The following is a 23802-nucleotide window of genomic DNA, read 5'->3' on the forward strand; positions in this document are numbered from 1 at the left end:
GCTCCGATCTGTGCTTTTACAGGGCAGGGACAAGAGAAGTACATAACAAGCTTGAGAAAAACAGGTGGGTGCATCTCTCTCCCATGGTCGCCTTTTATTAAACAGTGGATTGAGCTCTTTGCACAGGGCAGTTTAAGGTTATGGTGAGATTAGGTGTACACTATTATTGCCCACGTCTTTTTTCAACCGACTTGCTTGCTTACTTCTCTGTCCTGTTCTAAGAACAAATTATACTCCCATTTATTCACTTATGTCTAATCTATAGATATTGCATTTGTCAGACAATAATTGATMATATCTTGGACTTTTTAATGGCTTTCAATGTTCTGTTTATTCTGATTGTACTTCCCTGTACTGTAGTAGTAGGGTTATAATGGCCAAAAACAGGACCAAGCAGAAGAGTTCTTGCCTTACCTCTGCCTGCATCCTTTAACACAGACGTTTTACCACGAAAAACCTGTTCAATATGTCTCATGTTAGTAGTAATTCTTTATTAGCCCTAAATGGGAAATTGGTTTGCAACATTTTTTTTTTTTTTGAAGAAGAAGAAGCTGAATGTGTGAAATCACACCTCGTCCTTCCTCTCACTAAGACTCTTCTCTCTACCCTTCTTTCATCCCTCCATCCCTTACTCAGACGGGCTCACCTGAAGGAGTGCTTTGATACCCTGAAGAAAAACATCCCCAATGCAGATGAGAAGAAGACCTCTAACCTCAGTGTCCTGAGGAGCGCCCTCCGATATATACAGGTAAGCAAGCTAAAATAACTGCATGGTTGAGCAAAGGACTACGATGGAATTGAATTCGCTGTTGAATTAAGTGTAGATTTTCACTCTGCGTTTTCACCATTTGAATTTGGGGATTTTCCCGTTTTCCAATGTTACTTGTTTCCCTGTCAAGGGAAGTAAAGTCAGTTTTGTGTCGTATCTCGTAGGCTTTGTTTGAAGAAAGTAGAGTGTAATGATTAGTGGTTTCGGCTATTTCAGCCACACCCATTGCTGACAGGTGTATAAAATAGAGCACACAGCCATGCACTCTCCATAGACAAACATTGGCAGTAGAATGGCCGAACTGAAGAGCTCAGTGACTTTCAACGTGACACCGTTATAGGATGCCACCTTTCCAACAAGTCAGTTTGTCACATTTCTGCCCTACTAGAGCTGCCCCGGTCAACTGTAAGTGCTGTTATTGTGAAGTGGAAATGTCTAGGAGCAACAACGGCTCAGCTGCGAAGTGGTAGATTACACAAGCTCACAGAACGTGACCATTGTCACGTCTGTCCTCGGTTGCAACACTCACTACTGAGTTCCAAACTGCCTCTGGAAGCAACTGTAATTTGGCTACTCAGGAACATTCAATGTCTTGATAAGCAAATCCAGTGGAGATTTGGCTTTATGTTGTAAGTTATTGTCCTGCTGAAAGGTGAATTTCTCTCCCAGTGTCTGGTGTAAAGCAGGTTTTCCTCTAGTGCTTAGCTCCATTCCGTTACTTTTCATCCTGTAAAACTCCCCAGTCTTTGCTGATGTCAAGCATACACATACCATGAGGCAGTTGCTCATTGATCGGTTGTTGGCTTTGCATTTAGGCCAAACGTTTTTTTTTTTTTTTTGCAGTATTACTTCAGTGCCTTTTGCACACGTTATTCTGTATATTTTTGTTATTTTCACGCTGTCATTTAGGTCATTATTGTGGAGTCACTACAATGTTGTTGATCCATCYTCYGTGTTCTCCCATCACAGCCATTGAACTCAGTAGCTGTTTTAAAATCACCAATGGCCTCATGGTGACATCCCTGAGCAGTTTCCTTCCTGTCCTGCAGCTCAGTTCAAAAGGACGACTGCATCTTAGATGTGTCTGGGTGGTTTAATACATCATCCAAAGCAGAATTATTAACTAACCTTGCTTAAAGATATATTTAATGTCCTTGATTTTGGAATGAGATATTCRACAAGCCSGTGTCCACATACTTTTGGTCATGTAATGTCTTTTTTTATTTGTGTGAATACTTGAACAGATTTACTAAATTAAACACGTTTTTAGCAGAATTCCTAGTGATTTTTGTACCCAACTTTTTATTTCATTTTGTCATTTTTCTTTTTCAGGCACAAACTTTTTAGACAAACTAAAATTCCCCCCCGCCAAAATAAATTACTTGCGGGATGGTTTTGTCCCTGTTGCTGACCCTTGGTTCACTGTCTTGTGGTGTTGCTAGGAACCATCTGAGCATTGAACTTTCCTGTTGCTTCTTCATTGTGAAGTGAAGATTGCCTAGCCCTTCGTCTCCTGCTGATTGTGTGTGAACTACTGTATGCCTGATMCACCACACCTACAGGTGGCGGCTTGTGTGGGAAAACTGTCTGGGACAAAATTGGTATAAACGGCAATTCATTTCAGATTAACTAAGATGATAACAATTCTTATTTGTTTTAGTGCCACTAGGCTATTATTGGAGCTGCTTTGTATATCCTTAGGTCCTTGGTGTTCTTGGCAATGTCATTAGGTCTGGTCAGGTTAGTCCAGGTGAGTACTGGGGAGGGAAGGGAGTTTCTAGTCTCTATCAGAAGGCTAAACTGTTTGGATATGCACTTCTACCTGGGTTATAGGCAGACCAGAGCCTCCAAAATGTACCAAGAGTTCATTTAAAACCCTTTTGAAAGATTATTAAAGCTACTATTTTATATACGCTTTTATTTAGATTATTTTTATGTGATTAAAACCTTTTAATAGACTTTTGTGGTTGAAAAGGAATGTAAGTGGTTCAATTATGTGTGATACAGGCAGGTAGTATATCGAAAGCTATGTGCGAGCAGGTGACTGGTGTACAAAGGTCTTGAACAAACCTATTTAACTCAGGAGTGATGTGATAGTTCCCGTTGCTATGTTCGCTGTGTGTGCTTATTCAGAATATATGCAGTATTAGTCAGAAGTTTGGACACAACCCTTGAATGAGTAGGTTTCTTTATTTGTAATAGTTTTTAGATTGTAGAATAATAGTGAAGACATCAAAACTATGAAATAACATATGGAWTCATGTAGTAACCAAAAAAGTGTTATAAAAAYCTAAATATATTTTAGATTCTTCAAAGTAGCCACCCTTTGCCYTAATGAAAGCTTTGCACATTCTTGGCATTCTCTCAACCAGCTTCACCTGGAATGCTTTCCAACAGTCTTGAAGGATTTCTCACATATGCTGAGCACTTGTTGGCTGCTTTTCCTTCACTCTGCGGTCCAACTCATCCCAAACCATCTCAATTGTTGTGAGGTCAGGTGATTGTGGAGGCCAGGTCATCTGATGCAGCACTCCTCATCACTCTTCTTCTTGGTCAAATAGCCTTTCAGACAGCTCTGAACGTGTAATGTGTCATTGTCCTGTTAAAAAAATGATAGTCCCACTAAGTGAACCCAGATGGCATGGCGTATCGCAGCCGACTGCTGTGGTAGCATGCTGGTTAAGTGTGCCTTGAATTCTAAATATATCAGACAGGGCACCAGCAAAGCCATCACACCACGACCTCACATGCTTCACGTGGGAACACCACGTGCGGGGATCATCCGGTGTCACCCACCTGCTCTGCGTCTCAACGACACGCGCGTTGGAACCGAATATACGTAATTTTTTCTCGTCAGACCAAAGGACAGATTTCCGCCAGTCTAATGTCCTTTGCTGCGTGTTTCTTGGCCCAAGCAAGTCTCTTCTTATTATTGGTGTCCTTTAGTAGTGGTTTCTTGCATCCACACATTCGACAATTGAAGAGACACTGATTCCATTGCCAGGTCTCTCTGAACAGTTGATGTTGAGATGTGTCTGTTACTTGAACTCTGTAGCATTTATTTGTGCTGCAATCTGAATTTGGTAACTCTAATGAACTTATACTCTGCAGCAGAGGTAACTCTGGGTCTTCCTTTCCTGTTGTGRGCCTCATGAGAGCCAGTTTCATCAYAGCGCTTGATGGGTTTTGTGACTGCACTTGAAGATATTTTCAAAGTTCTTGAAATTTTCCGCATTGACTGACCTTCATGTCTTAAAGTCATGATGGACTGTCGTTTGTCTTTGCTTATTTGAGCTGTTCCTGCCATAATATGGACTTGGCCCTATTTGATAAAATACCATCTTCTGTATACCACCCCTACCTTGATTGGCTCAAACGCATTAAGAAGCATAGAAATTCCACAAATTAACAAGGCACACCTGTTTAATTGAAATGCATTCCAGATGACTACCTCATGAAGCTGGTTGAGAGGATGCCAAGAGTGTGCAAAGCTGTCATCAAAGCAAAGGGTGGCTACATTGAAGAATCTCAAATATAAAATATTAACTCACCAAAAAAAGAAATATCCCTTTTTCAGGACCCTGTCTTTCAAAGATAATTTGTAAAAAAATCCAAATAACTTCACAGATCTTCATTGTAAAGGGTTTAAACACTGTTTCCCATGCTTAATAAATTAACCATAAACAATTAATGAACATGCACCTGTGGAACGGTCGTTAAGACACTAACAGCTTACAGACGGTAGGCAATTAAGGTCACAGTTATGAAAACTTAGGACACTAAAGCGGCCTTTCTACTGACTCTGAAAAACACCAAAAGAAAGATTCCCAGGGTCCCTGCTCATCTGTGTGAACGTGCCTTAGGCATGCTGCAAGGAGGCATAAGGACTGCAGATGTGGCCAGGGCAATAAATTGCCATGTCTGTACTGTGAGACGCCTAAGACAGCGCTACAGGGAGACCGGATGAACAGCTGATCATCCTCTCAGTGGCATCTCACAGCAAGAACTGGCAAATCTGGTACAGTCCATGAGGAGGAGATGCACTGCAGTACTTAATGCAGCTGGTGGCCACACCAGATACCGACTGTTACTTTTGATTTTTACCTCCCCCTTTGTTCAGGGACACATTATTCCATTTCTGTTAGTCATGTATCTAATTTTATTGGTCACATACACATGGTTAGCAGATGTTAATGCGAGTGTAGCGAAATGCTTGTGCTTCTAGTTCCCACCGTGCAGTAATATCTAACAAGTGATCTAACAATTCCACAACAACTACCTTATACACACAAGTGTAAAGGAATGAATATGTATATATGGATGAGCGATGGCCGTGCGGCGTAGGCAAGATACAGTAGATGGTATAGAGTACAGTATATACATATGAGATGAGTATGTAGGGTATGTAAANGTAGATGGTATAGAGTACAGTATATACATATGAGATGAGTATGTAGGGTATGTAAATATTATATAAAGTGGGATTGTTTAAAGTAACTAGTGATAYGTTTATTACATCCAATTTTTTTATTATTAAAGTGGCTAGAGATTTGAGTCTATGTTGGCAGCAGCCACTCAATGTTAGTGATGGCTGTTTAACARTCTGATGGCCTTGAGATAGAAGCTGTTTTTCAGTCTCTCGGTCCCCGCTTTGATGCACCTGTACTGACCTCGCCTTCTGGATGATAGCGGGKTGAACAGGCAGTGGCTCGGGTGGTTGTTGTCCTTGATGATCTTTATGGCCTTCCTGTGACATCGGGTGGTGTAGGTGTCCTGGAGGGCAGGTAGTTTGCACCCGGTTATGCTTTGTGCAGACCTCACTACCCTCTGGAGAGCCWTACGGTTGTGGGCGGAGCAGTTGCCATACCAGGCGGTGATACAGCCTGACGGATGCTCTTGATTGTGCATCTGTAAAAGTAGGTTTTTAAGTGTTAAGCCAAATTTCTTTAGCCTCCTGAGGTTGTTGAGGCGCTGTTGCGCCTTCTTCACCACGCTGTCTGTGTGTAGGACCATTTCAGTTTGTCCGTGATGTGTACGCCGAGGAACTTAAAACTTTCCACCTTTTCCATCTTCTCCTCTGCTGTTTCCTGAAGTCCACGACCATCTCCTTTCTTTTGTTGACGTTGAGTGAGAGGTTATTTTCCTGACACCACACTCCGAGGGCCCTCACCTCCTCCCTGGAGGCCTTCTCGTCATTGTTGGTAATCAAGCCTACCACTGTAGCATCATCTGCAAACTTGATAATTGAGTTGGAGGCGTGCATGGCCACGCGGTCATGGGTGAACAGGGAGTACAGGAGAGGGCTGAGAAGGCACCCTTGTGGGGCCCCAGTGTTGAGGATCAGTGGGATGGAGATGTTGTTTCCTACCCTCACCACCTGGGGGCGGCCTGTCGAAGTCCAGGACCCAGTTGCACAGGGCAGAATTTGTCTGTGGAACTTGTTCAGTTTGTCGCCGTTGTTAAATCATATGTTCATACAAATATTTACACGTTAAGTTTGCCGAAAATTAAACGTAGTTGACAGAGGACGTTTTTCTTTTTTTGCTGAGTTTATTTTGATTTGTTTAAAACTTTTTTTTTTGGGTTACTACATGATTCCATATGTGTGATTTCATAGTTTTGATGTCTTCACTGTTATTCTACAATTTTAGAATATAGTAAAAATAAAGAAAAAACATGAGTAGGTGTCCAAACTTTTGACTGGTACTGTACACACACACACACCCCTATCCTCTGCTGGTGAGGATCTGATCCTGTGTGTTGATGGCAGCGGTGGGTTTTACTCCCTGGGAGGCAGGGCTAGGAGAGCGGGAAACTAGGGCAGTGTGGGTCCACAGAACTCATGTCACCCAATCTCCCCTGCCTCCCTCTAGTGTGTCGTGCTCGACTAGCAGACTGACCCAGCACCCCCACCCCTTCTCGACAGCCAAGCCGGATTTAGGGTGTATTTAAAGCACATGTACCGGCCGGGAAACAAACAACTACAGACATTTTCCACTCTTGATGTATTTGCACTGCAGGGCAGTCTCCATTTTTAGCCGTAGGAATTTAGCTTGAGCTTATTTAGTGAAGAGGGAAATCAGAATTTGTTTTTTTGGATGGGGGAGATTGAGTTTATTTCCAGCTTAAATAATGCACGTTTGCAGGCCCGAAATACTGGTTAAAATATTTTGAATGACTTGAATGACTTTTGAAGTTATAAGTATATGACATAGGCCAAAATGTGTGTAGTTGCTTCATGTTGCCAGTGCTACAACACGCCCACATTCTCTGGTCTTCCCTTTATTCATCAGTTTACTGTAAGCGGCTCCTTCTCAGTACTCATATCTATGGACGTCAGACTGAGGCCAGGGTTTCCTGATAGACGAGCGGGCCTCTCTTCTTGGTAACAGTTGAGTAGTAGAAGTCGTGCTGAGTCACGCAGTTCTCTTCCCTAATTGTTATTGGTTGAGCTCCAATAGTGGTGGGTTGGGGGAGAGTGAGGGAGGAGTGAGAAGAAAAGGAGATTGAGGGGTGTTTAAAAGTACAGCGTGTGATCGCTGTCGTTCAGACATGGACAGTACGGTGCAGGGCAGACACGTTTCCCGACAGCACTCGCCTCTCTCCCCGCATGCTCCTTCCTGATCCCCTCTCCAACCTTTTTTGTTATTTAGGCTAGGGGCAGCATAGCGTCAGTGTAGTCTGCTAATGTGACCAATGAGGACCAGACCAGAGAGGTTGAATAAGAGGATTTGGCCAGAGGATTACTTTTCATTTGATTCATCTTTGAACAGTGATGCTGGCAGCCCTGTGTGTCTGTCATCTTTGTTGAACAACATGGCCTCCTGGGTAGGAGTGCTGATCTTGGATCAGTTTAGCCTTTTGGATCATAATGAATAAGATTTATTTTGGTCAGAAGGGACTTGATCCTAGATCAGCACTCCTACTAGGATACGCTTTATGAATACAGACTCTTATCTGCAGGCCGGGTGTCTTATCAGAGCATGTCTCTTGTTTTGCACTGAGGTTAGTATCACTGTGAGGCTACTTCTCACCAACAGCCACTCTGCTGAGAAGTCAAGTCACACTTCTGTTTAATTTCTTCCTCCTTTCATAGAAGTGGCAGAGTGGGTAAGCTAGCGAGACCAAACCGAACGAGGAACTTGAATATAAGGCTGCCTGCCTGCATCACGTGTTAGTGGGATTCTTGTAGTATCTAAACCAACATTGGTGTGTAATGTTTCAAAGATGCTGCTGCTTGCAAGCAGATTTTTACTTCCGCGTGCTTCTCGGTTTGATGTTTTTCTCAATACTTTTTCCTACAGTAGTTTGTTGTCCTATGTGTTACGCTATATTTTTAGATTTGACGACTTCCTACGATGTGGTCTGTGCTGTCTAGCGTGGGATGTGTTTCTCTATCTGACCTATTTGCTGCTGTCGTGTGTGTGAGAGAGAGCGGCTTTGTACTCTATGCTGCGCCATGGCTGGGACTCTTAAATGCTGGCGTGCTCAGCACTGGGGMTCCTCCCTCTTTCCCTCTTCTTTCATCCCTCCCCCCATCCTGCCTCACAGGGCCACATGAGCAGAGAGCACATGGCTAGCCAGAGCTATATGACATCACCCTGTGATGGGCCCTCCTCTTCGCCCCGCCCACAGCTACAGCCACAGCTCAGTGCTAGAGCTAGCTAGCTCCTCTCCTGGAACTGCCTGGGAGGGAGGCTTAGCTAGCCACTAACTGAAGGGAAAGAGGGAGGGTGAAAAGGGAAGGAGGGGACACGCGTAAACACCAGGCTCGTTTTAAYCAGCCTATTAGATTTCACTGGCGGCAGAACGACTCTGAAGGAACCTGTTTGTGATGCAGAAGAGCTGTGTGTTGGAGGGCAAATGTGCTTTTCCATGTGGTGGGGAAGCTGCTCATGTCCGCTACAAATCATATATTATAAATATAATACAAAGTAATTGATTTAGCAAATTTGATAATTTCTCTGTTTTTAAGAGTAGCTCATGTTTTGAGTTTGTCACAGGCAGAGATTTTAACCTAGTTAAAATCCAATTCTTTGACTCAACAATTTCAGTTTTGACATTTATAATTCATTCAGTCTAAAGGAGAAAAAAACAGTTTTCTATTTAGAGGAAATCACAGGATTTGAAGTGTTTTATTTGTAAGGATTTACGTCATAAAAAGAAGTCTCTATAATACTGAAGTGGGTCACCTAGTTGGTCATTTCTGATTCTGAAAGACACGTCCTTTCAAAGTAGCCCCAGATCCCATCACATATTATTGGGACAGTCAGACATTGTGTTTTTGGCTCAGGCGTGAGGGTGTGAGCTTTGACCCAAGCTGGAATAGTGAAATATTACTTCCACCGGTCTGTCCTCCATTGGGGTTTGTTCCTTGGTCAGCTCCTATTCCATCTGTAAGTGGTTTAACACAGAGGGGAATTAACCCTGGCTGAACATTTAATGCTATTTACTAGGAGACCAACTGAAAGGGGTCTGAACCTGGAAATGAACTCGGCACTTTGGAAATTCTTTGTTTGGTGTTGACTTAGACTCAAATGAGGCTACTTGTTGAGGTAATGTAGGCAGGTCCTCAAGGCAGACTTAGGTGTGTGTCCCAAATTACACCTTTTTCCCTATATAGTACACTACTTTTGACCAGAGCTACTATGGGACCTGGTCAAAAGTATTCCCTGGTAGTCCTGTGTGGCTCAGTTGGTAGCAAGGTGCTTGCAACGCCAAGGGTCGTGGGTTCGATTCCCCCTGGGGTCACCCATATGAAAATGTATGCACACATGACTAAGTCGCATTTGGATAAAAGCGTCTTCTAAATGGCATATTCTATTAGTGCACTATATAGGGAATAGAGGGCCATTTGGGACTGAGCCTTCAGTATCTTCTGTTTTGAAGCATTGTTATTGCAGTGTTGAAGCCGCATCYTGGTTAGGTTTGAGCCATCAATTTTCAAGAGCAACAGAATTGTTCTGCTCTCTTCGGTTTTACGAAAACGTATTGTTCCTTTACCCAAGCTGWCACAGCAATCTTACATGTTGTGTCCTTTCCTCCAGCTCTGTCTGTATATAAAGTACATTTCCACTCACAGGTTGCATAAAACGGATGTTMGAGAAGTGTGTTTCCAGTTGAGTTCCACACAGCCGGTAATTACCACTCCATCCCCTGCCAACCGCTGAGGATGTGAGAAGAGGGCACAGTTGCTGTCTGCAATGTTTGTGTTGTTCATTCTAGCAAAGTACAGTGCCAGTCAAAGATTGATAAGGATTTTGATAGTGGCCTTTCGTCCTCAGCAGCAAGGTCTGGAACACTACGACTGTATAACCCATTACMTGGCAAGAACTCTCAAATTAGGCCACTTCCCACCCAGTTTGAACACACATGCTTTATCTTGGCCAGGTCGCAGTTGCAAATGAGAACTTGTTCTCAACTAGCCTACCTGGTTAAATAAAGGTTAAATAAAATAAAAATAAAAAAGATGCACGCACACAGCGCTTGGGCACACACACCCTAAAGTAGGTATTTTCCACAAAAAAGCGACTCCTTTGTTGTTTTTGCCTAGAGCCACTTGAAGTTTTCTATTCCAACTTGGGATCTAGAGAGAAGACAACACACAGGTTTACGGTTACTGATGATCACAACAAACGCTAGTGAAAAGACCGGTGTCCCCCAGGCTAATTACCAAGCGCCTTGCACTGAAGGAGTAGCTTGTCTGCAATGTTGTTGGCTGCCTGCTGCTCACGCTATCTAGCTTAGGCTAGCCTAGCGCTATCTGTCTCCGCTGTGCTGCAAAAGTGATTCAGTGAGTACAGCCTGGCTGCTCCCTCCTCCCCCTCTACTCTCCCTCCTCCCCCTCTACTCTCCCTCCTCCCCCTCTACTCTCCCTCCTCCCCCTCTACTCTCCCTCTTCCCCCTCGGTCCTCTCTCTGCGGGGCCATGTGCTCAGCACCCGCATTGCATGTCATTCCGCCTGAGCTGTGTTTATACCCACACACGGCACAGTGAAACCTGCTCTACTTTCTTTCACACAAACAGATCTAAACGAGGCCCCACTACTCCTCTAAGGAAAGGCGGGGGGAGGGAGGGAGTCATGTTTGTCACGTGCGAATGAAACAAAAGCTAATTGTAACCTCATCTCCCCTTCTCCCCCTCTTCCGTCGTCGTAGCGTGCACTGCCTTGTCGTAGCTGCAGGGCTCTTTTTCAGTGTTTCTAAGGATGGTAGGGACTTAGTGTATTCGGAAAGTATTCAGACCTTTCTTTCTCACACACACACACACACACATAGTACCAGTCAAAAGTTTGGACACACCTACTCATTCAAGGGGTTTCTTTATTTGTAATAGTTTTTAGATTGTAGAATAATAGTGAAGACATCAAAACTATGAAATAACACATATGGAATCATGTAGTAACCAAAAAAGTGTTATAAAAATCTAAATATATTTTAGATTCTTCAAAGTAGCCACCCTTTGCCTTGATGACAGCTTTGCACATTCTTGGCATTCTCTCAACCAGCTTCACCTGGAATGCTTTCCAACAGTCTTGAAGGATTTCTCACATATGCTGAGCACTTGTTGGCTGCTTTTCCTTCACTCTGCGGTCCAACTTATCYCAAACCATCTCAATTGGTTTGAGGTCAGTTGATTCTGGAGGCCAGGTCATCTGATGCAGCACTTCATCACTCTCCTTCGTGGTCAAATAGCCCTTACACAGCCTGAAGGTGTAATGTGTCATTGTCGTCCCCAAGAACACACTGGCCTCCATCATTCTTAAATGGAAGAAGTTTGAAACAACCACCAAGACTCTTCCTAGAGCTGGCCCCCCGGTCAAACTGAGCAATCGGGGGAGAAGGGCCTTGGTCAGGTAGGTGAACAAGAACCTGATGGTCACTCTGACAGAGCTCCAGAATTCCTATGTGGAGATGGGAGAACCTTCCAGAAGGACAACTATCTCTGCAGCACTCCACCAATCAGGTCAGACGYTAAAGGCACATGACAGCCCGCTTGGAGTTTTCCAAAAGGCACCTAAAGGACTCTAACCACGAGAGACAAGATGCTCTAGTCGGATTGAACTTTTTGGCCTGAATACCAAGCGTCATGTCTGGAGGAAACCAGGCACCGCTCATCACCTGGGCAATACCAATGTTTTTCAGCGGCAGGGACTGGGAGACTAGTTCGGATTGAGGGGAAAGATGAACGGAGCAAAGTACAGAGCTACTTGATGAAAATCTGCTCCAGAGYGCTCAGGACCTGACTGGGCGACGGTTCACCTTCCAACAGGACAACGACCCTAAGCACACAGCCAAGACAGCGCAGGAATGACTTCAGGACAAGTCTCAATGTCCTTGAGTGGCCCAGCTAGTTCCTGGACTTGAACCCGATCAAACATCTCTGGGGAGACCTGACAATAGCTGTGCAGCAACGCTTCCCATCCAACTTGACAGAGCTTGAGAGGATCTGCAGAGAAGAATGGGAGAAACTCCCCAAATACAGGTGTGCCAAGCTTGTAGCATCATACCCAAGAAGACTCGAGGCTGTAATCGCTGCCGAAGGTGCTTCAACAAAGTACTGAGTAAAGGGTCTGAGTACTTATGTAAATGTGATATTTTTTTATATATTTTTTTATACACTTGCAAAAATGTCTAGACCAGTTTTTTTGCTTTTTCATTATGGGGTATTGTGTGTAGATTGAGGGGAAAAAATCTATTTAATCCATTTTAGAATAAGGCTGTAACGTAATAAAATTTGGTAAAAGTCAAGTGGTCTGAATAGTTTCTGAATGCACTGTATTAGTAGGTGGATCAGTACAGGCTGATACTGAAGAGGTGCGTCCATGCTTTCTCTGGTTTCTTGTCATGTGTTCTGTAGTATCATCTGCTGTTCTTGGCCTGTTTCAGGTACACTGTTCTTAGCTTGTCTCACCCTAGCTGTTGCTGTGTGTTCTCTGTTCTTGAATGGGGGCTGGGGCAGATATCCTTGCTTGTGTAGACTACGGTTATAGGTGGTAGTAGTAGTAGTACAGCTTGCCTTGCAGAGTGTTTTGACTTTCTCCAAGGACAGTATTGAACAGCCAAGTGCATACGAATGGCAACTACAGCTAGTATAGCAAGCAGATGGAGGTGTATTAATGGCTAGAAGCAGCTAGCTACTAGATGGTGTAGTGACAGAGGTGGGGCCATAGTCGTTGTACCAGAGCGAGTTCAGTGGGTGTTGGTGTTTGTAGAGCAGTGAGTAGTACATACAGTGTTTGTATGTGTTTGTAGAGCAGTGAGTAGTACATACAGCATCTTTCTCGCGGGCGCTCACTCTGTCTCTCTTTGTCTGTATGAGTCATAGCACTAGGCCCAGAATTCCACCGTGTGTTCATGAGCATGCTTGCAAAAGACATGCCCCCACACTCGCATTCACATATGACTGTCTCCGTGTTACAGCGTTGGCTTTATGACTGCGTTCTACAACCGTTTTTTTTTTACCTTGTTATTGCAGTGTTTTATTTGGTCGCTGATGTATGTTTCTGATGCCTTTTTAATATTCTACCGCTGTACAACTGACGCACTGGGACAATGTGCTGCTTATCACCTGACATGTTGCCATGGAAACAATGGCGGTTTTCAGCTGTTGCCGTGACAACAAAACGAGGGRGGCGGTCTGATTGGAGCAGAGTGCTGTCATTATTCATATAGTTATGTTGGTGGTAAAGACCACCCAGACCGTCTGGATGAGACGGGCACAGACACACCTCCCTCTGGGGTCTGTCTAGGACCATAGGTGACTCACCACCAGCCATTCAGGGGAGTCTGCAGCAGTACGCCTTCTACTGGACTGATAGAGCCTTAAACAACACCAGACTGGCTGTCTTAATCGTTTTAACTCTACCCTAACATTTAAATCAAGACAGAATGACAGATCTGGTCTTCTTTAGCTTTAGACTGCACAACAGTCTCATCTTATATATATATATATATATATATATATATATATATATATACACACACACCTCTCCTGTCCTATAGGCTGCATAGTGTTATCACACACACATCTCCTTTCTGCCCTCCAAGGTAAGGAGCAGTTCACGCATGTAGATTTAGACAGGTCATAGGGTTGGGGTTGTGTTTCAGTGTGCTTGCTTGTGTGAGGGTCCTGGGTTTGTGTGAGTGACAGCACAGCAGAGCATCTTATCTAATCCTGGTTGAAGACCCGCAATTGGCCTTACATCTGTTTATACTTCCATACTGTATAGCAATTGTACAAATGTAGTATGTGTACCTAGTCTCACACACACAGCTACATTATACACAGATACAGGAAGTCCAGGTCTGTGAGCACACAGCTTTATGGCTCTGAGTCATAGATGAGTCCAGCCTTGTTAGCCTTGTCGTGATTCTAGTCGTCTTAATTTTGTCCTGATTGGCTAGTCGTGATTCCATGGTCTTCTGAACCTAGTCGTTTGGGCAATACCCACTGGAGGAGGGGGAATGAAACTCAATGTCTTTATGTCTCTCATAAAGTCAATGTAAAGGTTTCTTTTCCTGGCAGACTMCATCATGGTGTTCTTCCTAGTTGTTTTCTGTCTCCCAGGCAGACCGACAGTATAATCTCTCTGTCCTGGCTGCTCTCCCTCCGTACAGACCTGCCCCGCCCACTACAGCCTGTTTTGTCAGGCCTTTGTCAGCTGACCAGGAAAAGATAAACTGGGTCAGAGAGCCACTGCCCAGCACCTCCCTCTTTCYGTACTCCCTCCCTCTATCCAGGTCTCTCTGTGTCTGTTCTTCCTTTCACACAGTCATGCTGCCTGCCCGGTCATGGTGTAGGGTAATGTCTGTTRCTTCTGCTCATCCAGTCACAGGAAGCAACAGACATGGAAATGGCTCTCCCAAGACTTTATTTTCGACTGCTGTCAGTCCTATGAAATGGTTTTGAGTAATGCTTTCAGAGTAGTAAATGAGTGTCCATGTGGTTTAGAAAGAACATTTGTGGGGACTAGCAAGGCGAGCAAAGAGGAAAATGGGAGGGGCCCACAAGGAGGCATATCCAAGCAGTCTCTAAGAGGATGTTGATGCTTGCGTCTAACAACAGTAGTACTACACTCYGAGAGTACTAGTTAGTGTTCCCAGAGGGGATTGTCCTTTGCTCCTCTGGAATCCACCTCAGCCTACCGTGGAAGTGAAGTAGATGCAGCAATKACCTTCTGAAGAAACATTATCTATYGACTGTTGTAAACACTCAGGATGTGGCCGTGGTGTGGTTTTGACAGTAACATAACATTTGACATGTTTCTGTACAGGGAGAGAGAATGATCTCTTGGTCAGAGTGTGTATATAGCCCTGTCTCTGTCTCAACATTGACAGATGAAGTAGAGACCATGGGGTCAGGAAATAGTGTTKGTTTTATTGTTGGTTGTGTGATGTACGGTCACAGACAAGGAAGTGACCAGCATAACGAATACACTAAGGGGTGGCTTGTTTGTCAAGTTGATAAGAAGAGATAAATGGTTTATGCATGTGGTTCCGCGGCTGTTGCTAAACATCAGTTACATTACATTTAAGGTCATTTAGTCAAACGCTCTTATCCGAGCGACTTACAAATTGGTGCATTACCCTTTATGATATCCAGTGGAAAACCACTTTTACAATAGTGCATCTAACTCTTTTAGTGGGGGGTTAGAAGGATTACTTTATCCTATCCTAGGTTTCCTTAAAGAGGTGGGGTTTCAGGTGTCTCCGGAAGGTGGTGATTGACTCCGCTGACCTGGCGTCGTGAGGGAGTTTGTTCCACCATTGGGTGCAGAGCGCGAACAGTTTTGACTGGGCTGAGCGGGAACTGTACTTCCTCAGGGTGGGGAGGATGCGAGAGGCCAGAGGTGGATGAACGCAGTGCTCTGTTTGGTGTAGGGCTATCAGAGCCTGAGGTACGGAGGGTGCCGTTCCCCTCACGCTCGTAGGCAAGCACCATGGTCTTTGTAGCGGATGCGAGCTTCAACTGGAAGCAGTGGAGAGAGCGGAGGAGCGGGGTGACGTGAGAGAACTTGGGAAAGTTGAACACCAGACGGGCTGCGGCGTTCTGGATGAGTGTAGGGGTTAATGGCACAGGCAGGGAGCCAGCCACAGCGAGTTGATAATCCAGTCGGGAGGGTGAACAAGTGCTGGATAGGATCTGCGCGCTTCCTGCGTGAGGCCGGGTCGTACTCTTGCGAATGTTGTAGAGCATGCCTCTAGGAAGGGTCTCGCCTTGTGTTTAGTTGAGAACGACAGGGTGTTGTCCAGGTCACGCCAAGGTCTTTAGCACTTCTGGGAGGAGGACTAACAATGAGTTGTCAACGTCGATGGCGAGATCATGAACGGGCGTCCTCCCGGCGAGGAAGAGCAGCTCGTCTTGCCAAGGTTCGCTTGTTGGTGGTGATCCGTCATCCCCTGATATGTCTTGCCAACATGAAGCGATATTCACACCTGGTTAATCAGAGGGGGAAAGGAAGATTAATTTGTGTCGTCTGCATAGCAATGATGAGTGACCGATGTTGAGGTATGCAGGCCAAGTGACTTGGTGGTATACGAGATAGGAGGGGACTAGACAGAGCCCTGGGGGAACCAGTGGGTGAGAGCACGTGGTTGCGAGACAGATTCTGCAGCCACTTTGGTTGGGCGGCTTCAGGTAGGACAGCACACGCATGGGCCGCGCCGGAGTGTCCCAGCTCGGAGAGGGTGGAGAGGAGATCGATGGTTCACAGTATGAAAGGCAGCCGATAGGTCTAGAAGGATGAGAGCAGAGGAGAGAGAGTTAGCTTTAGCAGTGCGGAAGCGCCTCGTGACACAGAGAAGAGCAGTTCTTGATTGGACTAGTCTTTGAAGCCTGACTGATTTGGATCAATAGGTCATTCTGAGAGAGTGCGGAGAGCTGGCAAGGACGGCACGTTCAGAGTTTTGGAGAGAAAGAAAGAAGGATACTGGTCTGTAGTTGTTGACATCGGAGGGATCGGTGTAGGTTTTTTCAGAGGGTGCAACTCTCGCTCTCTTGAAGACGGAGGGACGTAGCAGCGTCAGATGAGTTGTAGTGAGCGAGGTGAGGTAAGGAGAGGTCTCCGGAATGGTCTGGGAAGAGAGGAGGGATAGGGTCAACCGGGCAGGTTGTTGGGCGGCCGGCCGTCACAAGATGCGAGATTTCATCTGGAGGAGAGGGGGAAAGAGGTCAAAGCAAGGTTAGGGCATGTGGCGACGCAGGTGTCGTTTGACTTAGCACGAGGTCGGATGTCGTCGACCTTCTTTTCAAAATGGTTGACGAAGTCATCAGCAGAGAGGGAGGAGGGGGAGAGGGGGGGAGGATCAGGAGGGAGGAGAAGGTGGCCAGGCTTCCTAGGGTTTAGAGGCGAGTGCTTGGAATTAGGAGGTAGAATGCTTAGGCGAGGAGCCAAGAGGAGAATGTAGAGAGGGGGAGTGGGTGCAGGTCGCAGGAGGCGAGTTTTCTCTTCATTTCCGCTCGGCTGCCGCGAGCCCTGTTCGTGAGCTCGCAATGAGTCGTCGAGCCACGGAGCAGGAGGGAGGACCGAGCCGGCTGGAGGATAGGGGCATAGGCGTCAAAGTGCAGAGAGGAGGGAGAGGGGTGAGGAGGCAGAATGGAGTAGGTTGGAGAGGTTAGAGGAGATGACAGAGTATGGATAGGGGTCGAAAGGAAGAGTAGCGGGGGAGAGAGGCGAAGGTGACGGCGGCGATACCATCCGGTAGGGGCAGTGTGGGAAGTGTTGGATGAGAGCGAGAGGGAAAGGTACAAGGTAGTGGTCGGAGACTTGGAGGGGGTTGGCAATGAGATTAGTGGGAGAACTGATCTAGTAATTAAGATGAGGTCAAGCGTATTGCCTGCTTGTAGTAGGGGGGGAAGGTGGAGGGTGAGGTCAAAGAGGAGAGGGATGGAAAGAAGGGAGGCAGAGAGGAATGAGTCAAAGGTAGACGTGGGAGGTTAAAGTCACCCAGAACTGTGAGAGGTGAGCCTCCTCAGGAAAGAACTTATAGGGCGTCAAGCCATGATGACTCAAGGACTGAGGGGCGATAATGTATGAAGGATGTTAAGTTGAAAGGCTGGTAACTGTGACAGCATGGATTCAAAGGAGCGATAGACAGATGGGTCAGGGGGGAAGAGAGATGTCCACTTGGGAGAGATGGGATCCCAGTGCCACCACCCCGGACTGCGAAGCTCTCGGGGTGTGCGAGACACGTGGGCGACGAGAGAGAGCGAGTAGGAGTAGCAGTTGTTATCAGTGGTAATCCATGTTTCCGTCAGCTGCCAAGAAGTCGAGGGACTGGAGGGAGCATAGGCTGAGATAACTTGCCTTGTTGGCGCGCAGATCGGCAGTTCCAGAGTGCTGAGACTGGAATCCACGTGGTCGTGTGCGCTGGACCACCGGTTGAGTAGCAGGGCCACGCGGTTGTGAAGCGTTTGTATGGTCTGTGCAGGAGGAGAGAACGGGGAATAGACAGAGAATAGTTGAGGTCGGAGGCCTAGCTATGCAAAGGGATTGGAATGACAAGTGGATCACGTTCGAATTTCAGAGTTAAGCTTACGTTGCAAAAAATCTTATTGACTAAATGTATAGTCTGCTGGCTGGTGAATAGGCTAGCTAGCAGTGGCTGCGTTGTTGACTTTGTTTGAAGTGATGCTGGCTAGGTAACCTCTAACTGGCTAGGTAACTCGACAATTACTTCTAGACTACAATTTGTAGTCAAAGACGGTATGTAGCCAGCTAGATCACAATCAAACGTGTTGTACTGTATGATGATGTAATCTACCTGTAATACTACCTGGTGGAGCCAAGCGGAATGCTCTCGCTTCCAACCAACCGGGGTGCGTATCAAGAGGGAGAGGCAATAGAAGTGTGTTTCTTGATTTTGTCTTTTGTGTCTTTAGAGACTGCTTCACCTTAATGTGTCCTTTCCCTTTTCTTTCTGTCTTATTTTTGTCCCACTTTGTCCCTTCTTTGTCCCTTCTTCTCTTCTGCAACTAGACACTCCTTGTTAGCCTAGCTAGCTTCTTTCAGGATGTCCTAGCACTGCCTAGCAACAGGTTAACAACTTAGCTGCTAAGAAAACGGTATAAATTTATGAAAATTGTTACTTTTTCAAAGCCTTTCTTCTTTGGTTTGCTGTTGTTTGTCTCCTATTCAGTTTGCAGTTTCTTTTTGATTTTTTTTCGATGTACTTTACTCTAAAAAACATTTAAATTTCATATTTGTAGGAGCTCATCTTTTTCAGCTTGCTGCGTGCTTATTTGGAACTCCGGAACAACAGATGCCTCAACACAGGTCTGAATAGCTTTACTTCTTGAACGAATGGAGGTTTATGACATTGGTAATGTATGAATTTTAATTATGACTAGGTAACTCAATGTCACTTGAGGACAATGACACCTGGAATAGAATCCAGCCATTTAAAAATATATATATATTTTTTAAAGGTGACTCAAAAAAAGAAACTGAATGGTTTGTCCTCGGGGTTTCGCCTGTTAAATACGTTTGTCTTATACTCACAGAATAACAGAATTCCGTTCATCATGAGTTTTGGGAGAGACTAGTCAAGGACCATCTCACCCACCTACGCCTAGACCACTCCATTTTGCTTACCGACCAATAGGTCCACGACGAACGCATCGCAACCACACTGGACACTGCCTAACCATCTGGACAAGATGAATACCTATGTGAGAATGCTGTTCATCGACTACAGCTCAGCATTTACACCAGTAGTACCTCCAAACTCGTCATCAAGCTGCGAGACCCTGGGTTCGACGCCCCTGTGAATGGGTCTGGATTCCTGACGGGCCGCCCCCGGTGGTGAGGGTAGGTACAACTTCACCCGCTGATCCTCACAACTTGGGCCCACAAGGTGCGTTCTGAGCCTCTCTCTGTACTCCCTGTTCACCCACACTGCGTGGCCATGCACGCTCCAACTCATATTCAAGTTTGCGGATGAACTACAGTGTAGGCTTGATTACCAACACGACGAGACGGCTACAGGGAGGAGGTGAGGGCCTCGGAGTGTGGTGTCAGGAAATAACCTCACACTCAACGTCAACAAACAAAGGAGATGATGTGGACTTCAGGACAAGCAGAGGGAGACCCCCCTATCCACATCGACGGGTCAGTAGTGGAGAAGGTGAAAGTTTTAAGTTCCTCGGTGTACATCACGGACAGCGTTGTGAGAAGGCGCGCAGCGCCTCTTCAACTTTCAGGAGGTTGAAGGAATTCGGCTTGTCACAAGCACTCACAACTTTACAGATGCACAATCGAGAGCATCCTGTCGGGCTGTATCACCGCCTGGTACGGCACTGCTCGCCCCACAACCGGTAAGGCTCTCCAGGGGTAGTGAGGTCTGCAGACGCATCACCGGGGGCAAACTACCTGCCTCCAGGACACTCACCACCGATGTACAGGAAGGCCATAAAGATCATCAAGGACACAACCACCAAGCCACTGCCTGTTCCCCGCTATCATCAGAAGCGAGGTCGTACAGGTGCATCAAAGCAGGGACCGAGAGACTGAAAAAACGCTTCTATCTCAGGCCATCAGACTGTTAAACAGCCACCACTAACATTTAGCGGCCGCTGCCAACATACTGACTAACTCCAGCCACTTTAATAATGGGATTGATGGATATTATGTAAAAATGTACCACTGCCATTTAACATGCACTTTATAATGTTTACATACCCTACATTACTTATCTCATATGTATATGTATATACTGTACTCTATACATTACTGGCATCTTGCCATCTTTATGTAATACATGTATACTAGCACTTTAAACTATGCCTTTATGTTTACTACCCTACATTACTCATCTCATATGTATATACTTTACCTCTATACCATCTACTGCATCTTGCCTATGCCGTTCTGTCCATCATCATTCATATATCTTTATGTACATATTCTTTATCCTTTACACTTGTGTGTATAGGTAGTAGTTGTGGATTGTTAGGTTGATTACTTGTTGGTTATTACTGCATTGTCGGAACTAGAAGCACAAGCATTTCGCTAACTCGCATTAAATCTGCTAACCATGTGTATGTGAAAATAAATTTGATTTGATTTGAACTTATTTAACAGGTCGAAACCCCGAGGACAAACCATTTGAGATTTTTGTTTTTTTGAGGTCATCTTTTTATTAAATTTCATTGGGAACCAGATTTCTAATTGACCTTCTTGCAGTTCCTACCGCTTCCACTGGATGTCAACAGTCTCTAGAAATTGGTTGAGGTTTTTTCCTTTGTGTAATGAAGAAGTACGGCCATCTTGAACGAGGGTCACTTGAAGTGTACTGTTTGTTAGAGGCGCGTGACCGAAAGCTAGCTACCGTTTGTTTTTATCCTGTATTTGACAGATTCATCCATCTTCATTTTATCGATTTATTCGTTAAAAATACTGAAGTTGTATTACAAAGTAGTTTGATGTTTTGGCAAAGTTTACAGGTATTTTGAGATATTTTGTAGTCATGTTGCACAAGTTGAACCAGTGTTTTTCTGGATCACAACGCGCCAAATAAATGGACATTTTGGATATATATTGACGGAATTAATCGAACAAAAGGACCATTTGTGATGTTTATGGATATATTGGAGTGCAACAACAGAAGCTCGTCAAAGGTAAGCGTTTGTTTATTTTTGCGTTTGTGTGTTCGCGCGCTAGGGTTGAATATGCTTTCTTCTCTTTGTTTCTTTTGCTATCCTCAGTATATGCATTGTTTGCTATTATTTTTGGATTAAATATGAACTTTACCGAACAAAACATACATGTATTGTGTAACATGAAGTCTTATGAGTGTCATCTGTGAAGTCATTCAAAGGTTAGTGATTTAATTTATCTCTATTTTTGCTTTTGTTACTCCTCTCTTTGGCTGGAAAAATGGCTGTGTTTTTTTGGTACTTGCTTGACTAAATAATGTTGGGTGTGTGCTTTCGTCGTAAAGCCTATTTGAATTCTGACATGTTGGCTGGATTCACAACAAGTGTAGCTTTAATTTGGTATCTTTCATGTGTGATTTCATGAAAGTTTGATTTTTTATAGTAATTTATTTGAATTTGGCGCTCTGCATTTTTACTGGCTTTTGGCCAAGTGGGACGTTAGCGTCCCACATATCCCAGAGAAGTTAAGAACAAATTCTTATTTACAATGACGGCCTATTACTGGTTCTATTGAAGAACTTGTGTGGAACGTGAAACTTCAGTTCAAAGTTTTATTATAATCAAAATGCAGGCTCTCTCTGAAATATTTGATTGCCCCATTATAACTGGGTGCGTGTTCAAACTGTACTGAGCCCTTTCCTCGCTGTGTCTTACAGACGTTGAAGCGCAAGGAGAAGGAGTACGAGCATGAGATGGAGAGACTGGCGCGGGAGAAAATCGCTACTCAGCAGCGATTGGCTGAGCTGAAGAACGAGCTGAGCCAATGGATGAATGTCATGGAGATCGACCGTGTTCTCAGACAGACGGTTCAACCAGAAGACGACCAGGCTTCTACCTCTACTGCCTCAGGTAYGCTCAATTAATCGATTTAACCAAGCAATCAAATTAAGAATTTTGCTTATAAATAGATCTATGGACACATAGATCAAAATTGTTTGCATTGAACGATAACCCTGATTCTCACCGACACAGGAGTAGGTCTCTTTTGCCTGTGTGAAGCAGGATGTGAATTCTGACACCACTTGAAGCTGGGATGTCCCTCCTAGTATTTAATTTGCTCTTCCGACTGTCCATCAACTCCTTGCTGAACCCTACATCACAGCCACTAACAACGCATATGCCTGGAATCCTTACATCATAGTGCAGCAGGAGAGAGGGGTTTTGTCGCAGTAGCGATCCGAGATCGATTTAGAGCCAGTAATCAAAAATMATTTTAAACAAATAGATTTTAAACAATTTTTGTCATAGACGGGCACGAGTCTCTGCTCATCTGCGTGAATGTGCCTTAGGCATGCTGCAAGGAGRCATGAGGACTGCAGATGTGGCCAGGGCAATAAATTGCAATGTCMGTACTGTGAGATGCCTAAGACAGCGTTACAGGGAGACAGGACGGAGAGCTTATCGTCCTCTCAGTGGCAGACCACCTGTATCAATASCTGTACAGGATCGGTACATCCGAACATCACACCTGCGGGACAGGTACAGGATGGCAACAACAGCCCGAGTTACACCAGGAACGCACAATCCATCCATCAGTGCTCAGACTGTCCGCAATAGGCTGAGAGAGGCTGGACTGTGGGCTTGTAGGCCTGTTGTAAGGCAGGTCCTAACCAGACATCAACGGCAACAATGTCGCCTATGGGCACAAACCCACCGTCGCTGGATCAGACAGGACTGGCAAATAGTGCTCTTCACTAACGAGTCGCGGTTTTATCTRATGGTCGGATTCGTGTTTATCATCAAAGGAATGAGCGTTACACTGAGGCCTGTACTCTGGAGTGGGATCGAGGTGGAGGGTCCGTCATGGTCTGGGGCGGTGTGTCACAGCGTCATCGGACTGAGCTTGTTGTCATTGCAGGCAATCTCAACGCTATGCGTTACAGGGAAGACATCCTCCTCCCTCATATGGTACCCTTCCTGCAGGCTCATCCTGACATGACCCTCCAGCATGACAATGCCACCACGCACAGAACGAGCAGTATGGCTGATTTTCCTGTGATTTCCTGAATGTCAGTGTTCTGCCATGGCCAGCAAAGAGCCCGGATCTCAATCCCATTGAGCACGTCTGGGACCTGTTGGATCTGAGGGTGACGACTAGGGCCGTTCCCCCCAGAAATGTCTGGGAACTTGCAGGTGCCTTGGTGGGGTAACATCTCACAACAAGAACTGGCAAATGTGGTGCAGTCCATGAGGAGGAGATGCACTGCAGTACTTAATGCAGCTGGTGGCCACACCAGATACTGACTGTTACTTTTGATTTTGATCCCCCCTTTGTTCAGGGACACATTATTCCATTTCTGTTAGTCACATGTCTGTGGAACTTGTTCAGTTTGTCTGAGTCTTGTTATGTTCATACAAAATGTGTAAATATAAGT

The 23802-nt window shown here is 45.2% G+C and overlaps 1 protein-coding gene across 1 annotated transcript in view; it reads left to right on the forward strand.

Moving 5' to 3' along the window:
- The window catches only part of LOC111982682 (max-binding protein MNT), a 36465-nt gene that overhangs the window by 9257 nt on the left and 3406 nt on the right, over positions 1-23802 (forward strand). Inside the window, exons 4-6 of the mRNA XM_024014299.2 lie at positions 23-64; positions 637-748; positions 22084-22276. Coding sequence (XP_023870067.1) covers positions 23-64; positions 637-748; positions 22084-22276 — 347 coding nt within the window. The remainder of the gene's footprint in view (positions 1-22; positions 65-636; positions 749-22083; positions 22277-23802) is intronic.

Source organism: Salvelinus sp. IW2-2015, linkage group LG22 (assembly GCF_002910315.2).
Source record: "Salvelinus sp. IW2-2015 linkage group LG22, ASM291031v2, whole genome shotgun sequence".
Lineage (NCBI taxonomy): Eukaryota > Metazoa > Chordata > Actinopteri > Salmoniformes > Salmonidae > Salvelinus > Salvelinus sp. IW2-2015.